The sequence below is a fragment of the Mastigoproctus giganteus genome, chromosome 13 (assembly GCF_048544385.1).
Source record: "Mastigoproctus giganteus isolate SK-2022 chromosome 13, ASM4854438v1, whole genome shotgun sequence".
In the NCBI taxonomy this organism is placed as follows: domain Eukaryota; kingdom Metazoa; phylum Arthropoda; class Arachnida; order Uropygi; family Thelyphonidae; genus Mastigoproctus; species Mastigoproctus giganteus.
Window position 1 is genome coordinate 48,599,411 of NC_143587.1, and position 23,082 is coordinate 48,622,492.

At 37.1% G+C, this 23,082-nt stretch overlaps 1 protein-coding gene across 2 annotated transcripts in view; it reads left to right on the top strand.

Annotated features, from left to right (window-relative positions):
• The first annotated feature begins 3,248 nt into the window (after positions 1 to 3,248).
• LOC150076019 (large ribosomal subunit protein eL22-like) overlaps positions 3,249 to 23,082 on the top strand; it is a 31,377-nt gene continuing 11,543 nt past the window's right edge. Inside the window, exons 1-2 of one of the 2 annotated variants that reach the window (XM_090387987.1) lie at positions 3,249 to 3,347; positions 16,227 to 16,352. In XM_090387987.1, coding sequence (XP_090244113.1) covers positions 3,339 to 3,347; positions 16,227 to 16,352 — 135 coding nt within the window. In that variant the 5' untranslated portion in view covers positions 3,249 to 3,338. Of the gene's footprint in view, positions 3,348 to 14,991; positions 15,016 to 16,226; positions 16,353 to 23,082 lie in introns of those variants that run through there. The other variant, XM_090387988.1, reaches the window with a different exon arrangement.

Below are 23,082 nucleotides of genomic sequence, written 5' to 3' on the forward strand. Positions count from 1 at the left end.
TTTTTTTTTTTTTTTACCCTAAACACTATGTTGACCTACGATGATGAGAGCAATACTCTGGCACGTCTCATATCCAACCCTACTAGTGGGCAACCCATCTAGCCAATATTACACAGATCCTACCTCCATTTACTGTGCAGCAATATCCCCTGGCTTTGGCCTAGCCGAGTGGACCGATACCTATAATTAATCCTCATTATACCTAATACTTCATATTTTCTCCTAAATTATGTCACTGTTTCTCTTTTCTGGCACAAGTCATGACTGTTATAACTGGAAACGAACTATAGACTGTCAACTCAAGTTGCTGACCTGGATATGCTTCTACCCAGGTAGGACACGTTGATGGAAATTCAATAGACATCGCTATCTCACTTGTTTGGCCTGCTCTTACTGATCTGAATGCTTCTTGCATCCAGGTGAAATCTTCTGACAGAGACCACCCTTCACCATGGTATTTACATATCTAGGATCCTTAGCTTCTTGGCTCCTTTTTACTGATCTGGGCACGCTCGGAACGCCGTGGGACATGCTGCCGATGTCTCACCATCTTTCATTCGTGGGACTCAACTTCCTGTTGTCACAGCTATTTAGACACTACTGCTTCTCCAGCATAGGATCTGGTGACTGAACGGAGGATCTGCTTCCTTCTGCTGATGGAGCTTCTCCCCACTATGGGATGCCTTTGCTGAATCCTGAATTCTCACGAGTGAGATTTCTAGGGATACGATATATTCCTACCAGAGTGGGGTCGTTCTCCGGGTGTTGAGTGCCCTCGAAGCTAACTCTGACCCTCGTTTTGTCATCTTTATCTATTCCTTCAATCCCCTGAGAACTACACCAACGTACCTACGCTTCTATAAGGCCTTTTACCTCCTTTAGGTTCCTGCTCTTCACGCCCCTTGAAGGGCGGTTTCCTGCCTCATCTTACCTTCTAGTCTTCCTCGCTCTTAACTATTTCGCACTGTCCGCTCCGTTCTCGGACCGCCTTTGCTCTTGTTCTGACCAGAACATTAGTAGCCCAATAACCGTTACTATATAACATGCCAGGTCCGGCTCTCGTACCATGGACGGATGTTTCGAGATCTTTCCTGATGATCGTGCTTCCTGATAAATAAATGACTGACCAGTAGAACAACACACTACTCAAATAACCCACACCGACTGGTTCTACAAAGTTTAGCATTATCACAGAGCACTTAAAGCGAATCTGTAAGAAACTACAGGAACTGCATAAACGCATTGTCCATTATGTTCTGTAAGAGATTTCGCCCTGCATGGTGATCGCGTATCCAGATGGCATGGGACTCTTTCAACAAGTGAACGCCCCTTGTTACAAGGCCCGCATTGTGCAGAAATGGTTTTATGATCATGGTCTCCATTTCCAAGGCTTTTGTGTGCTCCCCTAGCTACAATTTAACTTCGAACATTTATGGAATTAGGTGGACGACGGCATTCGTCAGTGCTAATGCCTTGCTCTGTTACCGAACTCAGGAAATCTTTCTATTCAACTAATCCAGGATACTTGCGGACAACTTAAGGGTAAGGGTATTAAGGGTAAGTTGCTACAATGGATAAAAGGATGGTTAAGTAGGAGAAGACAGAGGGTGGTAATCAATAGGTGCTGCTCTTTGTGGACTAATGTTATTAGTGGAGTCCCACAGGGTTCGGTGTTGAGCCCACTGTTGTTTTGTATATTTATCAATAATATTGATGAAGGTATATCAGGCTTAATGTCGAAGTTTTCAGATGATACAAAGGTTGGCAGGGTTGTTAATGACAGTAATGGCAGTGTGCTACTGCAACAGGATCTTGATAATTTGGGCAGATGAGCTAACAAGTGGCAACTGAAGTTTAACCTTGACAAATGCAAAGTACTGCATATGGGTAGAAGTAACCTCAGAGAAACGTACAAACTGTGTGGTACTACACTTAAGGTGGTAGAAAATGCAAAAGACCTGGGAGTAATTGTGCAGTCAGATATGAAGGTTTCTGAGCAATGCAGACAGGCTGCCAGGGCAGGTCATGGGGTTTTGTCAATGATATATAGGAATTTTGCTAGCAGGGAAAAGGAGGTGATTATCCATCTGTATAAGGCAATGGTCAGGCCACGCCTTGAGTACTGCATACAGGTCTGGAGGCCTCATTTTAGGAAGGATGTCGATTTACTTGAGCGTGTACAGAGAAGGGCAACAAGATTGGTGAGGGGAATGAAGGGATCCTCTTATCAAGAGAGGCTTAAGTTCTGAAAATTGCAGTGGCTGGAGGCTAGGCACCTGCGTGGTGATCTGATTGAGGTGTATAAGCCCTTGAATGGGTTGAGCATGCTGAAATCTGATGGGATTCTTCCATTTGCTCATATTACTAACCTAAGGGTGCATAAATTCAAATTTAGGAAAGACAGTTGTAGAATAGATGTGCGGAAATTTTCCTTTAGCCAGCGGGTGGTTAATTGGTGGAACAAACTTCCATCTGTTGTTGTGGAAGTTAGCTTAAATAAATTCTAGGAGGAACTGGCTTTTTTTTTTTGGCTGATGCTACATAATCTTATACGCTTGCCTTCTTGCTTCACATGCCAATATTATTATTACTAAAAAGGATTTTCGCTCACTTCGGTCTGAACTTTAAGCGACGTAAACTGGACTATATTTGTGCAGTACGTAACCCCAAATGTTCTGAATGTCTTAGATTCTAAGACTTAGAACTATATAAATAGTACGATCCCGTACGAATTATGAATAATATATTTTTTTTCAAATTTTCTTATTATACGCAGACTAATTTTACAGATGGGGTTACAAAAAACTCAGCATCTTAAGAAATTCAGTTATATTTAAAGGGATAAAGACATAAAATTTTCGAAGAAAATTTTAATTATTAATGTAGAATTGTAATACTGTTTTGTCGATCCGGTAAAATTTTCCTGGGTCTGACTCTTGCTATTGGGAGTTGTCTGGAATCGGCTAATTGAATAGCGCTGGTAAAGACATAAGTTCGGTCCTTGTAAGGGTTCGAAACCTGATAAATATTTCAATACAAATTTATTAATCATTGAGAACTTAGTCGAAACGTTAATCAGATAAAGTGTCCACTAAAACATCAGCGTTTCATTCAAATGTAATATATTTTATTTTTATATTTATATTGGGCTCTTTATTCGCTGGTTTCTCTCGATTATAAACTTATTGGTAAGAGAACAATTTGTTTAACGTCATTATAGATTTATAAGTTCTGTTTCACTCGCGCCCTCTTTCGGCATTAGGATATTCTTCGCCACGTTTTTCTTGTTGGTTTGTCTTTTTCGCTGTTTTCAGGATTTCTGTATTCCTTAAATTCAAATGGCAGTTGTAAGTATTTAAAATTTAGCCTAAGATTTCTGAGTTGACAAAATTTAAAATGCCAGCACCCGTTTATTTGCATAACTGTATGCTGATAAACGTAGCAGATATTGTCTCGAAATATAATGGTATCTCTGTAAATGAATATTGTGTCCAAATAAAATATTTTGTTTTGTACTTAAATTTTAAAATTTCTGATAACTTTTCAAAGAAGTTTGCTAAGCAAAATTGGCAGATACTACTTTTTATTAACAAAATTGATGGCAAGTTTAGTATTTTGTGAGTATACATCTTATGATCATACGGTTGAAGTTCTGTATTCCTGCACAATGGGTCTCTATTTGGACATCACAAAAGATGTCTTCCAGATCTCATCGTGCATTTGGATTCTACGTGCCCACAGGACGAAATATGGTATCGAGTAATTATGGCCAGTCACTCCACCGTATGTACACTCGCTAGCGCACATACACTGGGTCATATAGATATATGTAAACTATAAAAATTTAAATCAATATAATGTAATCCTAATTAATGTAATTATTTCAATGTAATAATCCTATAGCAGTTTAATTTTTAATATATTTTAAGTTAAAAAATTAAAACGTATGAGCATTTTAAAATGAAATATAAACCATATTAAGTAACAATACGATTGAGCTGTCCTTGTTTCCCAAATGACTGATAAGTTGGATGCTTGAAAATTTGCGAAGGTAAGGCTTTAAAAGAGCACAGTGCACCTTGATAAAAATGGACTCCGCGTATAATTGGCCAGGCAATTAACTATAATTGCCTGGCCAATTATAGTTAATTACTGTGATGAGGTCATAAAATAGTTTGATGCCAGAAAACTACATTCAGATTAGGGTGTCCCAGGGCATGGCTGACAAACAGTCAAGGTGAAGGACGTGATTGCTCCACCCCTCTTGTGCCATGTGACAAACAGATCAGATGAAGCACATGAACTGAAAAAAGTAGTTGCAATTAGAAGGGGGGAAAAACAGTTAGAGGTTACATTTTTAATACTTTCATTTTTGTCTAATGAAAAAAAAGGTTAGGTTAGATTAGCAAAAGTCGTGTGGGTTTTTAATACGCTTTCATTTTTTAGGGTGATAAAAGGTTAGGTTAGTTTACGCCGCTAATTCGGGATGGATTCAAACAAGTGGCGTGTCAGTTTTTTAATACAAGCTGGCAGGTGAGGAACTGGTCATGGGTTTTTTTTTTTTTTTTTTGTTGAGTTTCCTGACAATTTGAATTGTTTAGCAGCAGTAATTGTACTTGTTAATTTGGAATGTTAGCAGAAGCCTCCAGAAAAAAAATTGTATTTTTTTATCAGCTTATTGTCTTTTTATTTTGCTTCTAATTGAAACCATTTTTCTTAGTTCAGGTCTGTTACATGGCCTTTCACTGTGACTCGTCACATGATATGGGGGAGAGCAATCACATCATTTACTTCAGCCGTTTGTTGGCCATGCCTAGGGGCACCCTAATCTAAAATTTTACTGAAACAGTTTTATAATATATATCCAGATTTTACTAAAATGGTGATGTGATCCACCACAAGAGATTTATATAAACTAGAATGAGCAGAGATTACACTGATCAGTAAAAATGCAGTTAAGCATACGATGGACGACAACATGAAATTACGTGACTTACCTTTGGGGAGAAGTAGTGCCAAGTGACTGGCAAAAACAGGACACATCCCACACACCGCTTCTACTGCTAGAAGCCAGCTTAAAATCTGTCACATTTCCTCTTCTCCGAGCTAATCTTCCTCCAGCATTTGATGAACAGTGAATACCGTACACTGAAACAAGCTGTAATTATAGAAAATTTACAGCTAGTATATAATGTGGCCATTTTGTCACCAGAAAGACGATTTGTTTTGTTATGGGGGCTGCTGCTCCCACACCCCCTGCTAATACAAAGGGAACCTAATACTAACAACATCAAATTGTTAAGAAACAGCTTAAAAAAAAAAAAAAAAAAAAAAAAAATCACCTCATCAGTCCTTGCAAGCTGGGTGGTACACTTTCTCAAATATCCACACAAAAAACACTTATATTCCGAAACTATCAAATTCACGCTGATATGCCATTGCAAACCATAAAGAAGGATTGACAATAACCAAGGGCAGCATGATGATGACTAAACACGAAAAATAGAACAAATAAAAGTCACAAGATACAAACACGAATATACATTAGGTACACACCTCTCCCTCCTTCCCAACAAACAGAAAACCATGTCATTTCATGTTTAGTCATCCATCGTATGCTTAACTGCATTTTAGCCCAGTGATCTTTAGCTGGTTCAGGAGACAATGGGTAGTCGTAATGGAAATTCTTCACTGTTGACTCATATCAAGGAGTGCTATGGACCTCACTTTTTCCTAATCTTCCTTTCCAGTAAAGTAAAGGTATTGACATTTTTGCAGTTATGTGCTCCTTATAGTATTAAAGTAATATATGGCATTGTAAGTGCACAGTTTAAAACCATTTCTAGACTTTATTCTAAAAAAAAGAAAACCAAATAGTGGACAAAGCATGTTAATGCTATTGGCATGACTGAAACAGATAAAATGCCAAAAGGTTATAGGCCACCTGCATTTTTGCAGGCAACAAGTTATGGTTCAAAAGAACATAATTACTCTTGGCTAATTACACATTTTCAAAATAGAATTAAATTTTTGTTAAGAACATTTATTTGTGTCAATGAATATGTAAACTCTTCTGGCCTCAACCATCATGAGAATAGACAGAAATTTATTTAATAATTGAATTTTGAAACTCCAAAAATTATTGCATGATGCTAATAACATTTTTATTAGTATTAGCCATGTAGTGCAAGGTTTTTGTTTTTGTTGCACCAGTCAGAAAAATAAAAATTACAAAGTCAACATGAGTCTTTGTATATACAGCGAAACTTCTCCTAACGGACATCTCTCTACAACGGACATTTTCAAATTCCCCAACTCTCCTCCATTGGTTTTAACGTGTTTTCAGCTTCTGTCTAGCGGACATTCTCTGTAACGGACGCGGACAGGCAATCTGCACTTTTTCGTTTAGATTAGCACTTAATTTGATCTCCCCATAACGGACTGCGGGGGAGCTGACGGCCCTTTTTCTAGGAACCTTTCTTCCACGTATTGTCTTAATCGTGTGTTTATTTTCTATTTCCGATTTTCTCAATTTTATCAAGGTTTACGTTGCGGTTCTAAACTCTTTTTCGAGAATTTTAAGGCACGTGTAAAACTTCGGATGAATTCGGTGTGTGCATGGGGGGGGGATTTGGTCTGCCTTTCGTCTTTTCAGTTTCCAGTTTTGTTCAATGTCGTGCGAAGTGCACAATGTCTTCTCGTAAACATTTAACTTTAAAAGATAAAGTCGAACTCATTAATGCGTATGATCGGCAAAAAAATAGTGTTCGCAATCTCGCTGCAAAATTCAAAATCGGGAAGACGCAGGTAAGCGACATCCTAAACAAAAAAAAAAAAAATGAACAATTTTGGCAACAGGTTCAAAAATCATTCCCGAAAACTGTTGGACTTCAAATTGACAATGTTACGTATGAGTGGTTTTGTCGCGAATGTGCTAAAAAAATTCCCATTAATGGGCCTGTTATTAGAGAAAAGGCTTTGGAGGTTCCGAAATCTATGGGAGTAAATGAGTTCAAAGCTTCTGTGGGATGGCTAGACAAGTTCAAAACTTGGCATAAAATTTCTTGGAAAACCGTAAGTGGTCAAGGTGGATCTGTTGATACTGGGTTTGTAACAGAGTGGACCGTCAAATTGGAAGATTTATGTCGTGATTTTGAAGCTAAGGATATTTACAACTGTGACGAAACAGGGTTGTTTTTTAAAGCTCTTCCTGAAAAAACAGTCTAAAAAACGAAAAGTGCCAGGGCGGAAAATTTTTTAAGGAACGCTTGACTGTACTATTGTGTACAAATATGCTGGGAGACTTTGAACAACCTCTTGTTATAGGAAAACCACAAAATCCTCGTTGATTCAAGGGCATAAAGTTGAATCTTTTGAACGTTGACTGGAAGTCTAATAAAAAAGCTTGGATGACACGAGATATCATGAGCGAATGGATAAGTCACTTTAACCAAAACATGATTCGTCAAAACAGAAAAATTATTCTTTTCATGGATAATGCTGCATCTCACCTGCACATTGAATTGTCCAACATTCAAATCGTTTTTCTGCCACCAAACACATCTGCAGAGTGTCAGCCCTTGGATCAAGGGATAATAAAAAAATTTTAAACTTCACTACAGAAAACGTTTTTTAAGACATCTCATTGCAAACATGAACGATGTAACATGTGCGAGTGACCTTGCAAAGAAAATCAGCATCCTAGATGCGATTCAATGGATTTCCTCTTCAGTAAACGCAATTAGAAAACAAACTGTCGTGAGCTGTTTTGTTAAGTCTGGTTTCTCAAACGCAAAAATTGAAGTTGTGAACAGCAATGTGGAGCACCAAGAAGAACAAGAACTTCAACATCTATGGATAATGTACGATACTTCCGCTACAAGTGACCCTGGCTACAAAGATATAGACTCGAACCTCACTACCGAAGATGGTGCTATAGATATCAACAACATCATCGATATTTTTCAAGAAGTTCCTCATGAGGATGAAGAAATGGAAGGAGGTCATTCTGTCGAAGAACATATTAACGACGAACCACCAATGAAAATAGAAGCGCTCATACAAATCAATCGTTTAAAAATGTTTTTCGCCACTGAAGAAGATACTGAAGGACTTTCGATGGTTTCTTCACTCCAAACAAATGTTTAAAACAAAATTATCAGCCGGAAGAAGGTGCAGAAGAAAATAAGTGATTACTGTATGTATTTTTCTTAAGATAAAGTCATAATATGCATAGCACAATTGTATGTATATTATTTACAAAAATATTGTGCAAAATCTGTATATAATGTAATTTAATTTTACATTAAACATTTAACGATTTTTCTTTATCTCTTGTGTATGTAATTATATATTATTTACAAAAATATTGTTCAAAATTTGTATATATTTTAATTTAATTTTACATTAAACGTTTAATGATTTTTCTTTCTTTCTTTTTTTTTTCTCCCTCAGACTTCTTGTTAGCGGACACTTCTCTCTAACGGACACATTTTCGTTCCCCATGGCTGTCCGTTAAAGGGAAGTTTCACTGTATTAGTTTTAAACTCAGTGTGGGGGGATAGTGATGCATAACACTTTTTTTTTATGAAAACCAAACATGAGAGGTATTAGAACCTGTAGTACTTAGTACCGTGCTTGAGTGGGAGGTTGAGAAAAAGAAAGAAGGTGTTTGTTGACATTAGTTTTCTACTCTTACCTTTTCAAAATCTAGTTTGGACTGATTAATAACTGCTTTACAATTGTTGCGAGCTTTGGTGTAGGCAGAAAATGAAACCGAAGAATTGGAAACAAGCCAGTTACGATATGCAATGTTCTTCTGTTGAACAGCCTTAGCACATTTATTGGAAAACCAAAGTTTAGATAAAGAACAACATTTTAAAGAGGAGTGTGGAATAAAGGATTCCATTTCTACAAGATTAATTTCACTGACACGATCTGAGCAAACGTTGACATCAGAGGTTTTGAAACAGTAGTCCGACCAAGGAAAAGAAATCTTGCAGGTCATCCCATTTTGCATTCTTGTAATGCCAAACAACACGAGATTGGGAATAGCCATGAGATAAAGGCTCCATTGGAGAAGAGACAATCACGAAGTTGTGAACTGAGGTGCCTAAAGAACCACTCACTTTGACCGTGTTCTTAGCAGGGCCGTTTGTGAGAAAAATATCAAGCGTGTTGGCTGTACGTTTAGGATTGTCCAGTATTCTTGTAGGTAAATGAACAATCTGTGCAAGGTCATTAGAAATTGCAAAAGCCTCAGCATCATGATCAGCTGGGTCGGTGTGACTAGAAAACGGAAGCCAGCTGGAGTTGTGAACATTAAAATCACCAAGAAAATTATCTCACTGTTAGGAAAGTTGGACTGGAGAAAGTCAAGTTGCAAAGAGAGGAAGTCAAAGAGCTCCAAATGATTAGTGGAGTTGGGAGAACAGTAGAGACAACAGATGAATTTGACACAGTGAGGTAGAGAGATTTTAAGCCAGAGAAGATCAAAGAGAGGAGATTCGAAATTACCAATCTTTGACAGCTTAAATGGGCTGTGGGTTGGACAACACTCTTGAGCTAGAAGAAAAGTAAGATGCTAATAAGTCAGCTTTATCTTTAGATGAGGATGCAGCAAAATCATCAGGATGGAAGTGTGTAATTGACCTAAAGACTGAATTATTTAGACAAGGAAGTTTCCTATGCATAGCTTTTCAAAATGGAGTTTGAATTTATTAACTTGTTTACAAGTATTGCAAGCTTTAGTGTAAACAGAAGTTGGAGATTTGTTTGCAGTGTGCTATAGCGTGTTTATTGAAAAACCATGGTTTTCAAAGGTTTCAGCATGGAACACTTTAAATCATAGCTTTACTAGCAAACCCTCAGAATAAAATATTTTTATTTTATTGGTCTCTATAATAAAATATTGTGATCAACAAACAATATTTCTAACCCACCTTAAAAATTTGCCTTTCCATATTTCAGAATGTCTGTACACAGTCTGTACACCTCTGTTTGTGCCGACCGGGTTAGCCAGGTAGGTAAAGTGCCTGTCTGGCAACCCAAAGGTCGTGGGTTTGAATCCCACCTCTGGCTTGGATCAAAGTACTGCAAAAACCTTGGGAGGTGCATTATGGCCACAGAAGCCGATGCGCCAACAACTACCAAAAAAAAAACCTGTTTGCTGAAATACTGGGGGAGGGGGGTACTAATAACTTACTCTCAGAATTAGTGCAATGGGTAAGCTTGTATCTTCCCCCCATATATAACTCATAAGTGGCACACATAATGAGCAGTCCACTTTCTTATACACTCCATGGATTTGTCTGTGGAACTTTGTATCCCTCATCAATATCATTGGTGAGGGATACAAATACCAATGAAGTTGTTGGAAATTGATTAGAACAAGGCTATGCAGCTTCAAATGAAAGACTAATTACAATTGTGGTCCTAAAAAATTCCAGCTAAGGTTTATTGCTATTTAATGTAACTTCTTCTTGCAGCCAGTGAACAGAAATGCACAGTTTTTAGACTGCGGTTGGGGTTAAAGGTGGTTTAGGAATGGTTCACTAGGGAGGCATATAGTATCCAATCTATGATTTATCAGATCTTTTCAATGTCATTAGGATGTCAGGTTGCATCTTGGTTGGGCATGAATACCAAACGTGATCTATACGAGGGATGGCTTTGAAGGTGTGGACTGCAGCTTGGCAAGTATTAGGTCTTAAGGGAGACCTAAGGTGACTACTTGCCCTAATTAAGATATATAGGAAGGGAATGAGCAAAATGAATGAAGGAGGTATATTATATTCTTGTCGATAGGTGAGATGAGAAATACAATCACAAATATAAAATCTTTGGGGATAACAGAAGACTTAATCTCATGAAGCTTAAGTAAGTTCAGACTGCATGTTATAGATTGTTGGAATAAATTAGCCTCCAAGGTGGCAGATTTCAAGGTAGTGAAATTTGCCACCCTTTGGTGTTTTTTTTTTTTTCTTTTTACAGAATAAGTCTACTTGCATCATTTGATTGTTCAAATGCTAACACGTAAGAAGGTAAGCAAGTTCTCTTGTTATACTCCAACATGACCACCGAGTCAGATGAGTTTGCGATAAATTGTGAATACAATCATTAACCACAGTCCACTCAAAGAGCATGTGCCATGTACTCTCGCTCCTGACCACTTGGCTACGTCAGTTTTGCACTCTATGTATATCAGCCAAATAGCTTTAGTTATTTTATAATTCTTTTTTATTTTCCATTTGTTCCCTTGACATTTAATGCAGTATGTATCAGTCTGGGAAAATGATATAGTATGCACTTAAATTAGAATACAGTTGTGCCCCCGTATCTGCTGATTCGGTATCCACGGAGGGAAAAAACCAAAAAACTTAACACGTACTACTCGCATATCTAATACGATGCTTCCCTTTATTTTTTGCGATGTTGATTTTAAATCGAATAGCTTCCCTTTATTTTTTTTACAATGTTGTGTGTGGTTTGGTCACCAACATTATAATGGTTCTTTAGAGATAAAGCGGATGCACCGTTTCCAGACTTTTGAATAATTTCAAGTTTTTGTTTAATTTGAAGGCACAACTCTTGCGTTTGCCCATCATTTTTGCAATTTCTAAACAAAAAAAAAATTCGACATTCCTGGCATAAATGACAAAGCATAATTTGCCTCTGTGGTACGACGGAACACAACAATCAACGCGGCGCACTAAATCAAACTGAACATTTGGGGGGGGTTTAAGTGGTAGGTGTGAAGCCAGCAAGGGTTGCAAGATAATAGGTACACTAATCTCCCAATGACGACTTGCAAAATATCTGTTTATACATATTCTAGTTATTACTTAAATTTTATGATTTCTGGTTGTTTATTTTTATTTTTTATTTGGAGTCTTGAAGTGTCCCGGTAAATCAAGTGTCTGCTGTACTTTATTATTACCATACTTAATGTTGGTAATGTCTTACTGTGTGTTTAATTTATCAATTAACTTTATTGTACGTATGTATGTACAAGAAAATCACATTATATATGAGGTCAGCAGGTGTTCGCTTATATCCGCGGTTTCGGCCATCCACAGTAGGTCTTGGAACGAAATCCCCTTCGGATACCGGGATCTTACTGTAATTATTCAAATTAATTGGCATTAACATCCATACACATGAAGTCTTATACAGATGCCTTCTTGTATGTTTGTTAAAACCTTGCTCTGAGAGCATGCATTCAAAATGTCTTCCTTTATCACTGCAGTACCCTTGTTTTGGAACTATAAATCATGGACTTCGGGTGTCCCCATTAGAAAAAGTAGGAAGCATGGTATTCCTAAAATATGTAAACAGTTATTAGAAATATGTTTTTGTATCTAAGGAAGTTCCATATATATTTCCTTATAAGTGCAAATTCCTGATGGACACAGTATATGAAGGGGAGGAGTTATTAGAAGCTTACAGTGGAACACAGCCCCACTCACTTTTCATAAATTTATAAGCTGCCAGCAGGTCAATTAATTTGCAAATTAAAATCTGTTTGTTTTCAATTCGTATAATGTTTATGATAATATTCTTTGCTTCAGAAGTAGTCCAGCTGCTACAACAGTTGGGTTGGCCCGGTATATTATTATTTTAAGTGATATACAGAAATGGAATGAATGCTTTTGCTTTATCACTAATTAGCTTTGACTGTGTGTACATTTTGTACACTTTCTTACTACTTGACTCCAGTTTTTTGAGAATATATTTGTCCAATTAAACCATCCTTTGGGGGGGGCTTTGTACAGTAAACTATAAGAGCAGGTCAATAGGTAATGCACTAAGCTGTAACCATACTGACATACATAAAATAGTCTTTCAACTTTGTGAAAATATTGCTTAATATAGGAACCAACGTGCTCACTGCATTTTCTCCAGTGTTCTTTCCAGGCAGTGAATGCACTTTGGTAAAAATCAGGAAGCTGACTTTTACACCAATTTTTAACATCAGGAGCAAGTTCCATGTTACTCAAACACTTTTACTGTGCAAGTATGTCTTAAATCTACCAAACAAAAAAAATCTAATGGGGCAAGGCCAGCTGGGGTGAGACATTATGCTCCACCCCAGCAGGGCAATTTTTGACAGTGTCATCTGTGCTGTGTGCGGCCTCATGTTATCCTGACGAAACTTGATGTCCTGCCAATTCAGTTCAGGTCTTTTGTTTTTCAGAGCTTGATTAAACTTTCCAGGGACAAGCAGTATCTTTCTTTGTTGGTGGTTGTTCTACTTTCAAAGAAAATCCAGAGACAAGCGGTATCTTTCTTTGTTGGTGGTGGTTCTACTTTCAAAGAAATTGATAAAAATAATGCCATTTTGATCCCAGAAGAAGATGGCCATAAGTTTTATCGATAATTTTGGAAAGTTTTGTCTTTTTGTTTACAGGTGATATTAGGTGTGTCCATTTCGTCGATTGACGTTTGGTTTGTGGCTCATAATGGAAGCACCCATGTTTCAACACGAGATGATCCCCCTTAAAACACTAGGGACCACCAGTACCAAACTTCTCCAGATCTTCAAAGATCACTTTCCTCACAGCTGTCATGTCTCTCTCTCTCTCGTGGGATGAACAGAAATCTTTGGCAAAAGATGCTAAGAAAAACAGCAAGGATTTCTTTACTTATATAAACTCTGAAAGCAAGGGGATGAATCTGATTGGTCCACTTGATATCGATGGTTCGACTGTTGATGATCCTGCTCAGATAGCAAACAAACTGAATGAGTATTTTTGCATCTACGTTCGCACATGAGGAGTTATTAAGGTTTGAAAATGGCAGAAGGTTATCAAATTAATGGGTGTTGCTCTTCTTGGACTAATGTTATTAGTGGAGGGAGTCCCACAGGGTTCGGTTTTGGGTCCCCCTATTGTTTTGTATATTTATCAATGATATTGATGAAGGTATATCAGACTTAGTGTCGAAGTTTGCAGATGATACAAAGGTTGGCAGGGTTGTTAATGGCAGTGTGCTGTTGCAACAGGATCTAGATAATTTGGGCAGATGGGCTAAGAAGTGGCAACTGAAGTTTAACCTTGATAAATGCAAAGTACTGCATATGGATAGAAGTAACCCCAGAGAAATGTACCATCTGTGTGGTACTACACTTAAGGTGGTAGAAAATGAAAAAGACCTGGGAGTAATTGTGCAGTCAGATATGAAGGTTTCTGAGCAATGCAGACAGGCTGACAAAACCCCATGACCAGCCAGGGCAGGTCATGGGGTTTTGTCAATGATATATAGGAATTTTGCTAGCAGAGAAAAGGGGATTGTCCCTCTGTATAAGTCAATGGTCAGGCCATGCCTTGAGTACTGCGTACATAACTGGAGGCCTCATTTTAGGAAGGATGTAGATTTGCTTGAGCCTGTACAGAGAAGGGCAACAAGATTGGTGAGGGGAATGAAGGGATCCTCTTACCAAGAGAGACTAAGTTCTGCAAATTGCAGTGGCTGGAGACTAGGCACCTGCACGGTGATCTGATTGAGGTGTATAAGGCCTTGAATGGGTTGAGCACGCTGAATTCTGATGGGATCCTTCCACTTGTTCAGATTACGAATCTAAGGGGGCATAAATTCAAATTAAGAAAAGACAGATGTAGAATAGATGTGCAGAAATTTGCCTTTAGCCAGCGGGTGGTTAATTGCTGGAACAAACTTCTATCTGTCGTTGTGGAAGTTTATAGGTTAAATAAATTTAAGGAGGAACTGGACAGGCATTTGGAGGGAATGGTGTGATTTTTTTTTTTTTTTTTTTTTTGGCTGATGCTGCATAAGCTCATTCACTTGTTTTCTTGCATTACATGCTACTACTACTACTACTACAACTCAAAAGCAAATTTTGGACCTTAACTAAAACAATCTTAAACAGAACATACAGGAAATTAATACAAGATTTATCATCTCACATTACTACAAAGTTTGAATGAAGATGGCCCAAATCAAAGATTGGAATTTGACAAATGAATTCTGGCCATGAGCATTACAAATCCTGATATTGTTGATGTTTTGTGGACTGATGAGAGCACATTTAAACGAAATGGAACTGTGAATCACCATAACTGTGTTTATTACTGTGACAGCCTGTGCTGCAATTTTGACAGGCGTTCTCAGACCTTTTTTTCTTTGACAGCAGAAAGCTCCCTGTGACTTAAAAGACAAAATTGTTCCATTAATGTAGTCCAAAATTATCAGGATTGCTTTTTTTTTTTTTTTTTTTTTTTTTTAATACAAGTTGCATCATCTCACTATTCAAAAAATTTTCTGTAAATTCTTGGATGAAAGGTTCCCAGATTGATGGATCAGATGGAGTTCAATTGAATGGCCTCCACACTCCTCAGATTGAACACTTTGTGATTACTTTAAGTGGGGATTCTTAAGGGGTAAAGTATTTAGTGATAAGCACAGGTCTGCTGGAGCTCCAGCAGACCTGTGACAGTGTTTGGGCCATCTAGATGACTCATTAACTGGCGCAGTACCACCACTTTGCTTATTGGAAGCTTGAAGTGGTGAAACCCATGTTTAGTCGCCAGAGAAAAGTTTCCGGCATCCTCTCCCTTCCTATCTCCTTCAATCCATGCACAGTACTAAGTACTATAGGTTTTGATATATGTTTTGTGTTTGGGATTTTCATTTAAAAAAAAAAATCAGTCAATAGAGAATTTGAGAACCTTTTGAGGAATTGTGTATTACTGTATGTCACTTTGTTTCAAAAAGACTGTGATTTTAAAGACCAAAACATTGGCCAAATGGAACAGAGTAATAATAACCCTAAGAGTTATTATCTAAACACTACCAGCTATCTTTGTAATATCACCATCGCAAAAATAAGTTCTTGTGATCTTTCGTGATGGTGACATTGCAAAGACAGGTGATGTCCTTACTTGTTGCTGTTTACTTATATAAAATTAATCTCAAAACAAAATTCTTCAAATTAGATCTCAGTTCGATTTACAAAATTTTTTAAAGAAATTTAATTCTACTAGAATTTTAAGAATTATATAATAATGACCTTTAGTTACCATCTTTGCAATTACTGAAGAAGTGGTAAGAAATACCACAAAACATTTGACTTCATCATGTACATATTTCCAGTTCAGCGCTCAGATGTACCATTTGACTCAAGGAATATCTAAAGTATTTATTTTAGGTTTATCATTTCAAAAGATTTATATGTATAGTTAATTGTTAATAACTTTGTTTCATAATAGCTTACTAAGAGAAAACCTGCAAAGTCTAGCCAGAAGGGAAAAGGAAAGAAAAAGAAAACCCAGCTGAAGTTCACTATTGACTGCAGTCACCCAGTTGAAGATGGAATTATGAATGCTGCTGATTTTGTGAGTTCATAATTATTTATTCTAATTGTTATAAATATAATAGACAAATATATTTGATCAGTGTATTAAGTAGGGTTGCTGACCTGTCAAGTGTAATTACAATGGAATAAATTGAGAAGGCCTGCAAGGTAAAAGCAGATTGCCTGAAATTAAGATTAACTTAAGGATAACATGAAAATAATAAATATAGTACCTAACGCTGTAGGTCCTCGGACTTTTAACTACGAAAAAAAAAAAACTGACTTTATTCTTTATCTTAAGTTTATTTTGTTTAAATTTCAAACTGGACATTTTGCCTTCATTTGTACTTTTCACTTTTTCTTTTTCTTTTTTTTCCTTTTACAGAATTTATCAGTTTTATTTTAGCATTTTACTTTTATTTATTTTTGAATTACAGTAAACCCCCGCGAATAGCGGGGGTTTACTGTAATTCAATTAATTTCTCAGGAATGTAACTCAGGTTACATTCCTGAGAAATGCCGCGAATACTGAGTTATGGCTCCCATAGTAATAAAGGGGTTCCGTTCCAAAGTATGAAATATATAAGAAAAACGAGTCTAAAATTTGGTCTATGTATGTATTATATGTACCTTCATAATATGACTATGTACATAGTGAAATGCAAGCATATGGCATCGAAATGAAAATAAGAAACAATTTAATATTAAATGTAATATTTATTAGAAATTTCAAACAAATCTTTCAAACCAGCGTCTTTGCTAGCTAAAAAACTTATCCCGCCAGTGCTATCACCAGTTTCGCTCAAGTGTTGATAAAGGAGTTTTGCCTTTTCACGAATGATGAGTGAACTTAACGGAATTTTATTTTGAGTTCGTTCTTCTATCCACAGATTTAAAGCTTTTTCCATTTTTTCTAATTTAACTTCACGAGTTACAGAGCAAATTTTTGAAGCAATTAGCGCGTTTTCACGGACACGGCGGCGGATTTTTTCTTCCGATTTTTTGATTGATCATACTGTTGACTCGTTGATTTTATAATGTTTTGCCACTGAGGAGACACTTTCACCATTAGAAATCTGGCTTAGTCTCTCTACCCCATTCTGTCAAATTTATCTGCTGCTATCATTCTCCAGCTCCACCAATCATTTGGATCTCTGGCCTAAATTTCTGCATAAGGTCAGATACCTGCTGGTTACCCACATTGGGTGCTGGTCCATTTTTTATAATTTATTGCTATATAACCAAAATTAAAAGGTGTTAGCCAGATGGTCCATTCTTGCCATTCCTGGCAGCACTGTGAAGTGAAAATTTTTTCTTCAGCTGGGTTTCAAATCCAAGAAAGAACACAGCTAAACCATGATGCCGTTGAAAGTTGTCGTTCTCTTTATGCAGTAGCAAAAATGTGTAATTATGTTTTTATTTTATTTATTTATTTTTTTTTTTTTAATGTGTGTTGTATACAATTTACAAAAAACTGCTTGTGTACCCTGTGTGCACGAAAGATGTTTTATGTGAAAATATCTGGTGAAAATCATAACCATTTTAAAAATCAAACAAATCTAAAACCAAAAGTCATGAACGGAGTCACGAAGTCTGTGTTTGGCCCGTTGGCAATATATGTACAGTGGAGTGCTTGTTGCCAAGTGACGCTTACAACAGTTGTCTATATTTCTGCTAACAGTGATATATAGGATATACTTGACTTCATTCATTTCGTTTTGCTGCTGTACTTAATTCAAGGTGCATCGCTGTTAAAGAAAGATTTATAAAATACCCATGATCATGAGTGGTGATTTCAATGTTAACTTTGGACTGGAAGAAAGTAAATTGTTAATTACTTTCCTGCAAGAAACATATAAACACTAATCCCTCAATTTCCACTACAAGATCAGACATCAGTCGATACTGTTTTTAAGAGATTTTTAGATATGTTGCAGTCACAAGTATATGTCTCTTACTTCAGTTATCATAAATCCATTGTATCTTGTCTTCCGGCTGAAATTATGGAAATTTGTGAATGATGAATAAAATATTTACAGTACAAAGGCTCTTGGCAAAATCTTCCATCTGATCAATATGGATTCTGTTGGTGTAGATAAACTGGTGATAACTTGGCTTAAGTTCGTAACCAAGATATACAAATCAAAATATGTAAAAGAAATGTGAAGATTAGTAACCTTAACGGAAATGACGTCATTTCTGTTAAGGTTACTAAATAAATAAATCCATGTCACAAAATTGTGACAAATTGGTTTTACTATAGTCTGGAATATAGTAGGTGCTGCCAAAGGTGTTTTCTCATCAAAAATTTATGTTAAGGATTATTATTGATGTGTAAAATATTTATGAGAAATTTTCTTAATTTGTCTTGGCAATAATTTTCCTTGGTGACTTTAATTTCTACAACTCCAGCTGGCCTCAGTTTATAGCTGTTGTAAGCTTTATCATAACAGAAAAGCTTAATAGAAAATTTTGATGCAAGCCAATTGTGATATGCTTTATTTGTCTCCTGTGTGGCCTTAACACATTTACTAGAAAAGCACAAATATTATTCAGTCACAGTCGGGAGGGGGATTTATGAGCTTTGAAAATATGTGCCATCCATTTTGTTCACTGAAATGTAACTCACCACTAATAACATAACCAGACTTCCAAATTTTGAGTGTTCTATTGAATTATGGTGTTCAAATACTTACTGTATTTGAACAAAAAAAAATCCCATACTTAAATTTGACACAGCTTGGCTAATTCCAAGAATAGGTGTAGAATTCTATATTTCCATTTTATAATGGCTGGATTGCGCTAAAGATAAAAAATCGGAGAGGTTAAGAGTACATCTTGCACATTTTAAAAACTTAAAACAACACTTGTACTGAAAACAACCCTGTTAAGCAAGACAATTTTTAATTCAATCTACATCTGTATATCCAATAATTTGAATCATATTTCTGGCTCATCTCTTTAATAATTTACAGCAGAGGTTTGTGAACTTTTATACCTTGCATCTCCCTTAAAATATTTCATGCCCCATCTTCCAGAACAAGTGCAAATAAACAGCTTTGATATAAAATATAACTTTTATTATTATGTATTTTTTTTTGTGTGAAAACTGCATGAGAGGTGTGCTAAAATTTTCTTTCAGCAGAGAGTAATTGTTGTTGATGCAAACTACCATCTGATGTACTGTATGTATTGGAAGTTGGTGGTTTGAATACATTTAAAAAGCATTGGATAAATTATTAGAGGGGATGGACAGATTGGGTAGATTTTTTTTTTTTTTTTTTTTCCTGGCGTTTTATAAGCTTGCTTTCTTGCATCATCTTGCCGCTGCTAATACTAACCGAGAAGACGTTCAGTGAGGACAGGCTGTACACTGCTCTTAGATGGACATTGCTTACATTTTTCTTCTTATTGTTATTCAGATTTCTTGAACCGTTACTAAAATCACACACATCGGCTACATCAGACCTCACTAGCTAAGTGGTAAATTCGGGAGTAAGTAATTCAGTTGGCTGTTCAAGCCCACATGAATGCTAAATACAATTAATAATATATATATGTATATGAGGTCAAGGCCCCGATAGATTTTAGTTTGCGCGTGGTGGTGAAATGCAAACCAAAATCTGTCGGGACCTTGACTTAATATATCAATGCGCGTATAATGTTTAATTGTTCATCCTACAATAGCATAAACACTGCATCAACGCATCATTGTTCACAACGGAAAATTTAACAAATATAGATCATTGGTTTAAAAGTAGTGTTCATATATATATATATATATGTGTGTGAATGTATGTATGCTTTTTTTTTTTTTTTTCTTTTTTTTTCATAAATGATGATACTTAAAGGAGAAGTGCCAATGTAAAATTTAAATAAAATTCATTAATTTGCAAATCTTCGTAAATATTACCAGTTATCATGAGATTGCCTACTTTTGTTCAAGGCTATCATATTTCTCTAATTAATATATATACTTCAGTATGTTTAATCTCAAAGAAAGATTAAGATAAAATTGCTTCTTGTCTGTATGATTGGGATGGCTTGACCATATTTCATTTAAAAGGTGCCTCATAAAAAAGTGTCCCCTCCCCAAAAAAAAAGTGCTCGGTGTGCATCCCCACACTTTGAGAAACTCTGGTTTAGAGGATATTTCTCCCACTCTGTGTGTTCCCTCTGCATGTTTGTTATAATTTGTGTTGGTAGATTTTTGACAGTGGAGTGATGTACTATGCATTTTTAGCATTAGCATTAGCATTAGTAGAGGCATTTGATGCAAGAAAGCAAACTTATGCAGCATCAGCCAAAAAAAAAAAAAAAAAAAACCACTTCCACTTCACCCCTCTGTTCGTTCAAAATACCTGTCCAGCTGAGCCTTAAACTTATTTAGGCTATCAACCTCCACCACAAGGGATGGAAGTCTGTTCCACCAACCAACCACCCGCTGGCTAAAGGCAAATTTCCGCACGTCTATCCTACATCTGTCTTTCCTCAATTTGAATTTATGCCCTCTCAGGTGATTATTCTGAGCTAGAGGAAGAATCCCATCAGCGTTGAGCATGCTTAAACCATTCAAGGCTTTATACACCTATCAGATCACCTCGCTGGTGCCTAGTCTCCAGACACTGTAATTTGCAAAACTTAAGCCTTTCTTCGTAAGAGCACCCCTTTGTTCCATTCACTAATCTTGTTGCCCTTCTCTGTACTCGTTCCAGCAGCTCTACATCCTTCTTGAAATGAGGCCTCCAGACCTGTATACAGTACTCTAGGTGTGGCCTGACCATCGCCTTATACAATGGAATAATCACCTCCTTATCCCTGCTGGAAAAATTCCTGTATATCATTGACAATACTCCATGAGCTACTCTTGCAGCCCGTCTGCACTGCTCAGAGAACTTCATATCTGCCTGCACAACCACCCCCAAGTCCCTTTCATTCTCTACCACTGTCAGTGTTGTACCATAGAGTTGATACGTTGCTCTGGGGTTGCTGTTTCCCATGTGTAGTACTTTACATTTGTCAATGTTAAACTTCATTTGCCACCTCTCAGCCCATCTGCTCAACCTTTCCAGATCCTGTTGCAGAAGCATAGTGTCAGTAGTGTCCTTGACAACCCTTCCAACCTTTGTATCGTCTGCAAACTTGGACATTAATCCCGATATACCATCATCAATATCATTTATAAATACAGAAAACAATAATGGACCCAACACTGAGCCCTGAGGGACTCCACTAATAACATCAGTCCACGATGAGCAGTGTCCATTGATTACCACTCTCTGTCTTCTCCCCCTCAACCACCCCTTTATCCATAGCAGCAATTTGCCTCCAATGTCACACTGCTCCAATTTGTGTAGCAGTCTTCCATGTGCAACAGTATCAAAAGCCTTTCTAAGATCCAAGTATATAATATCAAAGTTATTCCCTGCATCCAGTTCTTTTGTGACTGCATCATAGTATCCAATCAAGTTGGTCAGGCAAGACTTCCCCTTAACAAAACCATGCTGTGTCTGAGCTATAACTGAAGTCTTGTCTAAATGATCCTGCAGTGCGTCTTTAACCAGTGCCTCCATTAATTTTCCTGGAACAGAAGTCAAGCTCACAGGTCTATAATTACTTGTGTCAGCCTTTGATCCTCCTTTGTGAATTGGGGTCACATTTGCACATTTCCAGTCTATGGGTACCTCCCCTGAGTCCAAGGAAGCTCTCATAATTATGGCTAAGGGTTTGCTTACTTCCTTTGCTGCCTCCTTTAATATAACTGGATAGATCCCATCCACCCCGGGTGCCTTTCTTGTGTTTATCTTCAACAGTTTCTCCTCCACTTTACTCCCAGTTATTTCAAGATTCTGTAACTTACTGCTAGAGTTGAATACACCTCTGGCATTCCCCTCGCTGAATAACTCCTCATGTGTGAATGTCGATGCAAAATATTCATTTAGTTTGTTAGCCACCTGAGCAGGATCATCAACACTTGACCCATCAATATCAAGTGGACCAATCTGATTCATCCCTTTCCTTCTAGAGTTTACATAAGTAAAGAACTATTTGCTGTTTTTCTTTGCATCCCTTGCCAAGGATTTCTCGTAATCTGCCTTCGCCTGCCTAACCTCCTTTGTAACTTGGTTGCATATCAACTTGTATCTATCATAGGCTTCTGTGTCATGTGTTAATTTGTAAGTATCCCATGCATTTTTCTTCTCTGCCATATGCCTCATTAGTTCATCTGACATCCATTTTGGCCTAAACCTTGAACAATATTTCTTAGTTGGTATGTAAAGCCTAGTAGCTTCCAAGATAAGTTCTTTGAATGCTTCCCATTTTGAATTTGCTGTTGGTAACATCATCAGTTGGTCCCACTGTATAGAATTTAAATACTGTCTCAGTCCATCGTAGTCGCCTTTACGGAAGCAATAACCCTTCCCTTTACCCCTAATGGTAGTTACCTCTTTGAGTAAATCCCACTTCAGCACACTGTGATCACTGCCACCTAGTGGTTCATTTATCTGCAGATTCTTAATGCATGAAGAATCACTGCTGATAATCAAATCAAGAGTATTACTCCCTCTAGTTGCCTCCCGAACATGCTGATGTAGAAAACAATCATCCACTAAATCCACAAAAGCCCTGCTAGTGTGTGAGTATCCAGCCCCCAAATTCCAGTCAATATCTGGGAAATTAAAATCTCCCATTATAAGACACTCTGATTTACTGGCCCACTCTATTTCCCTGTACAGTTCCTTATTATACTCATCAGAGTCATTAGGCCT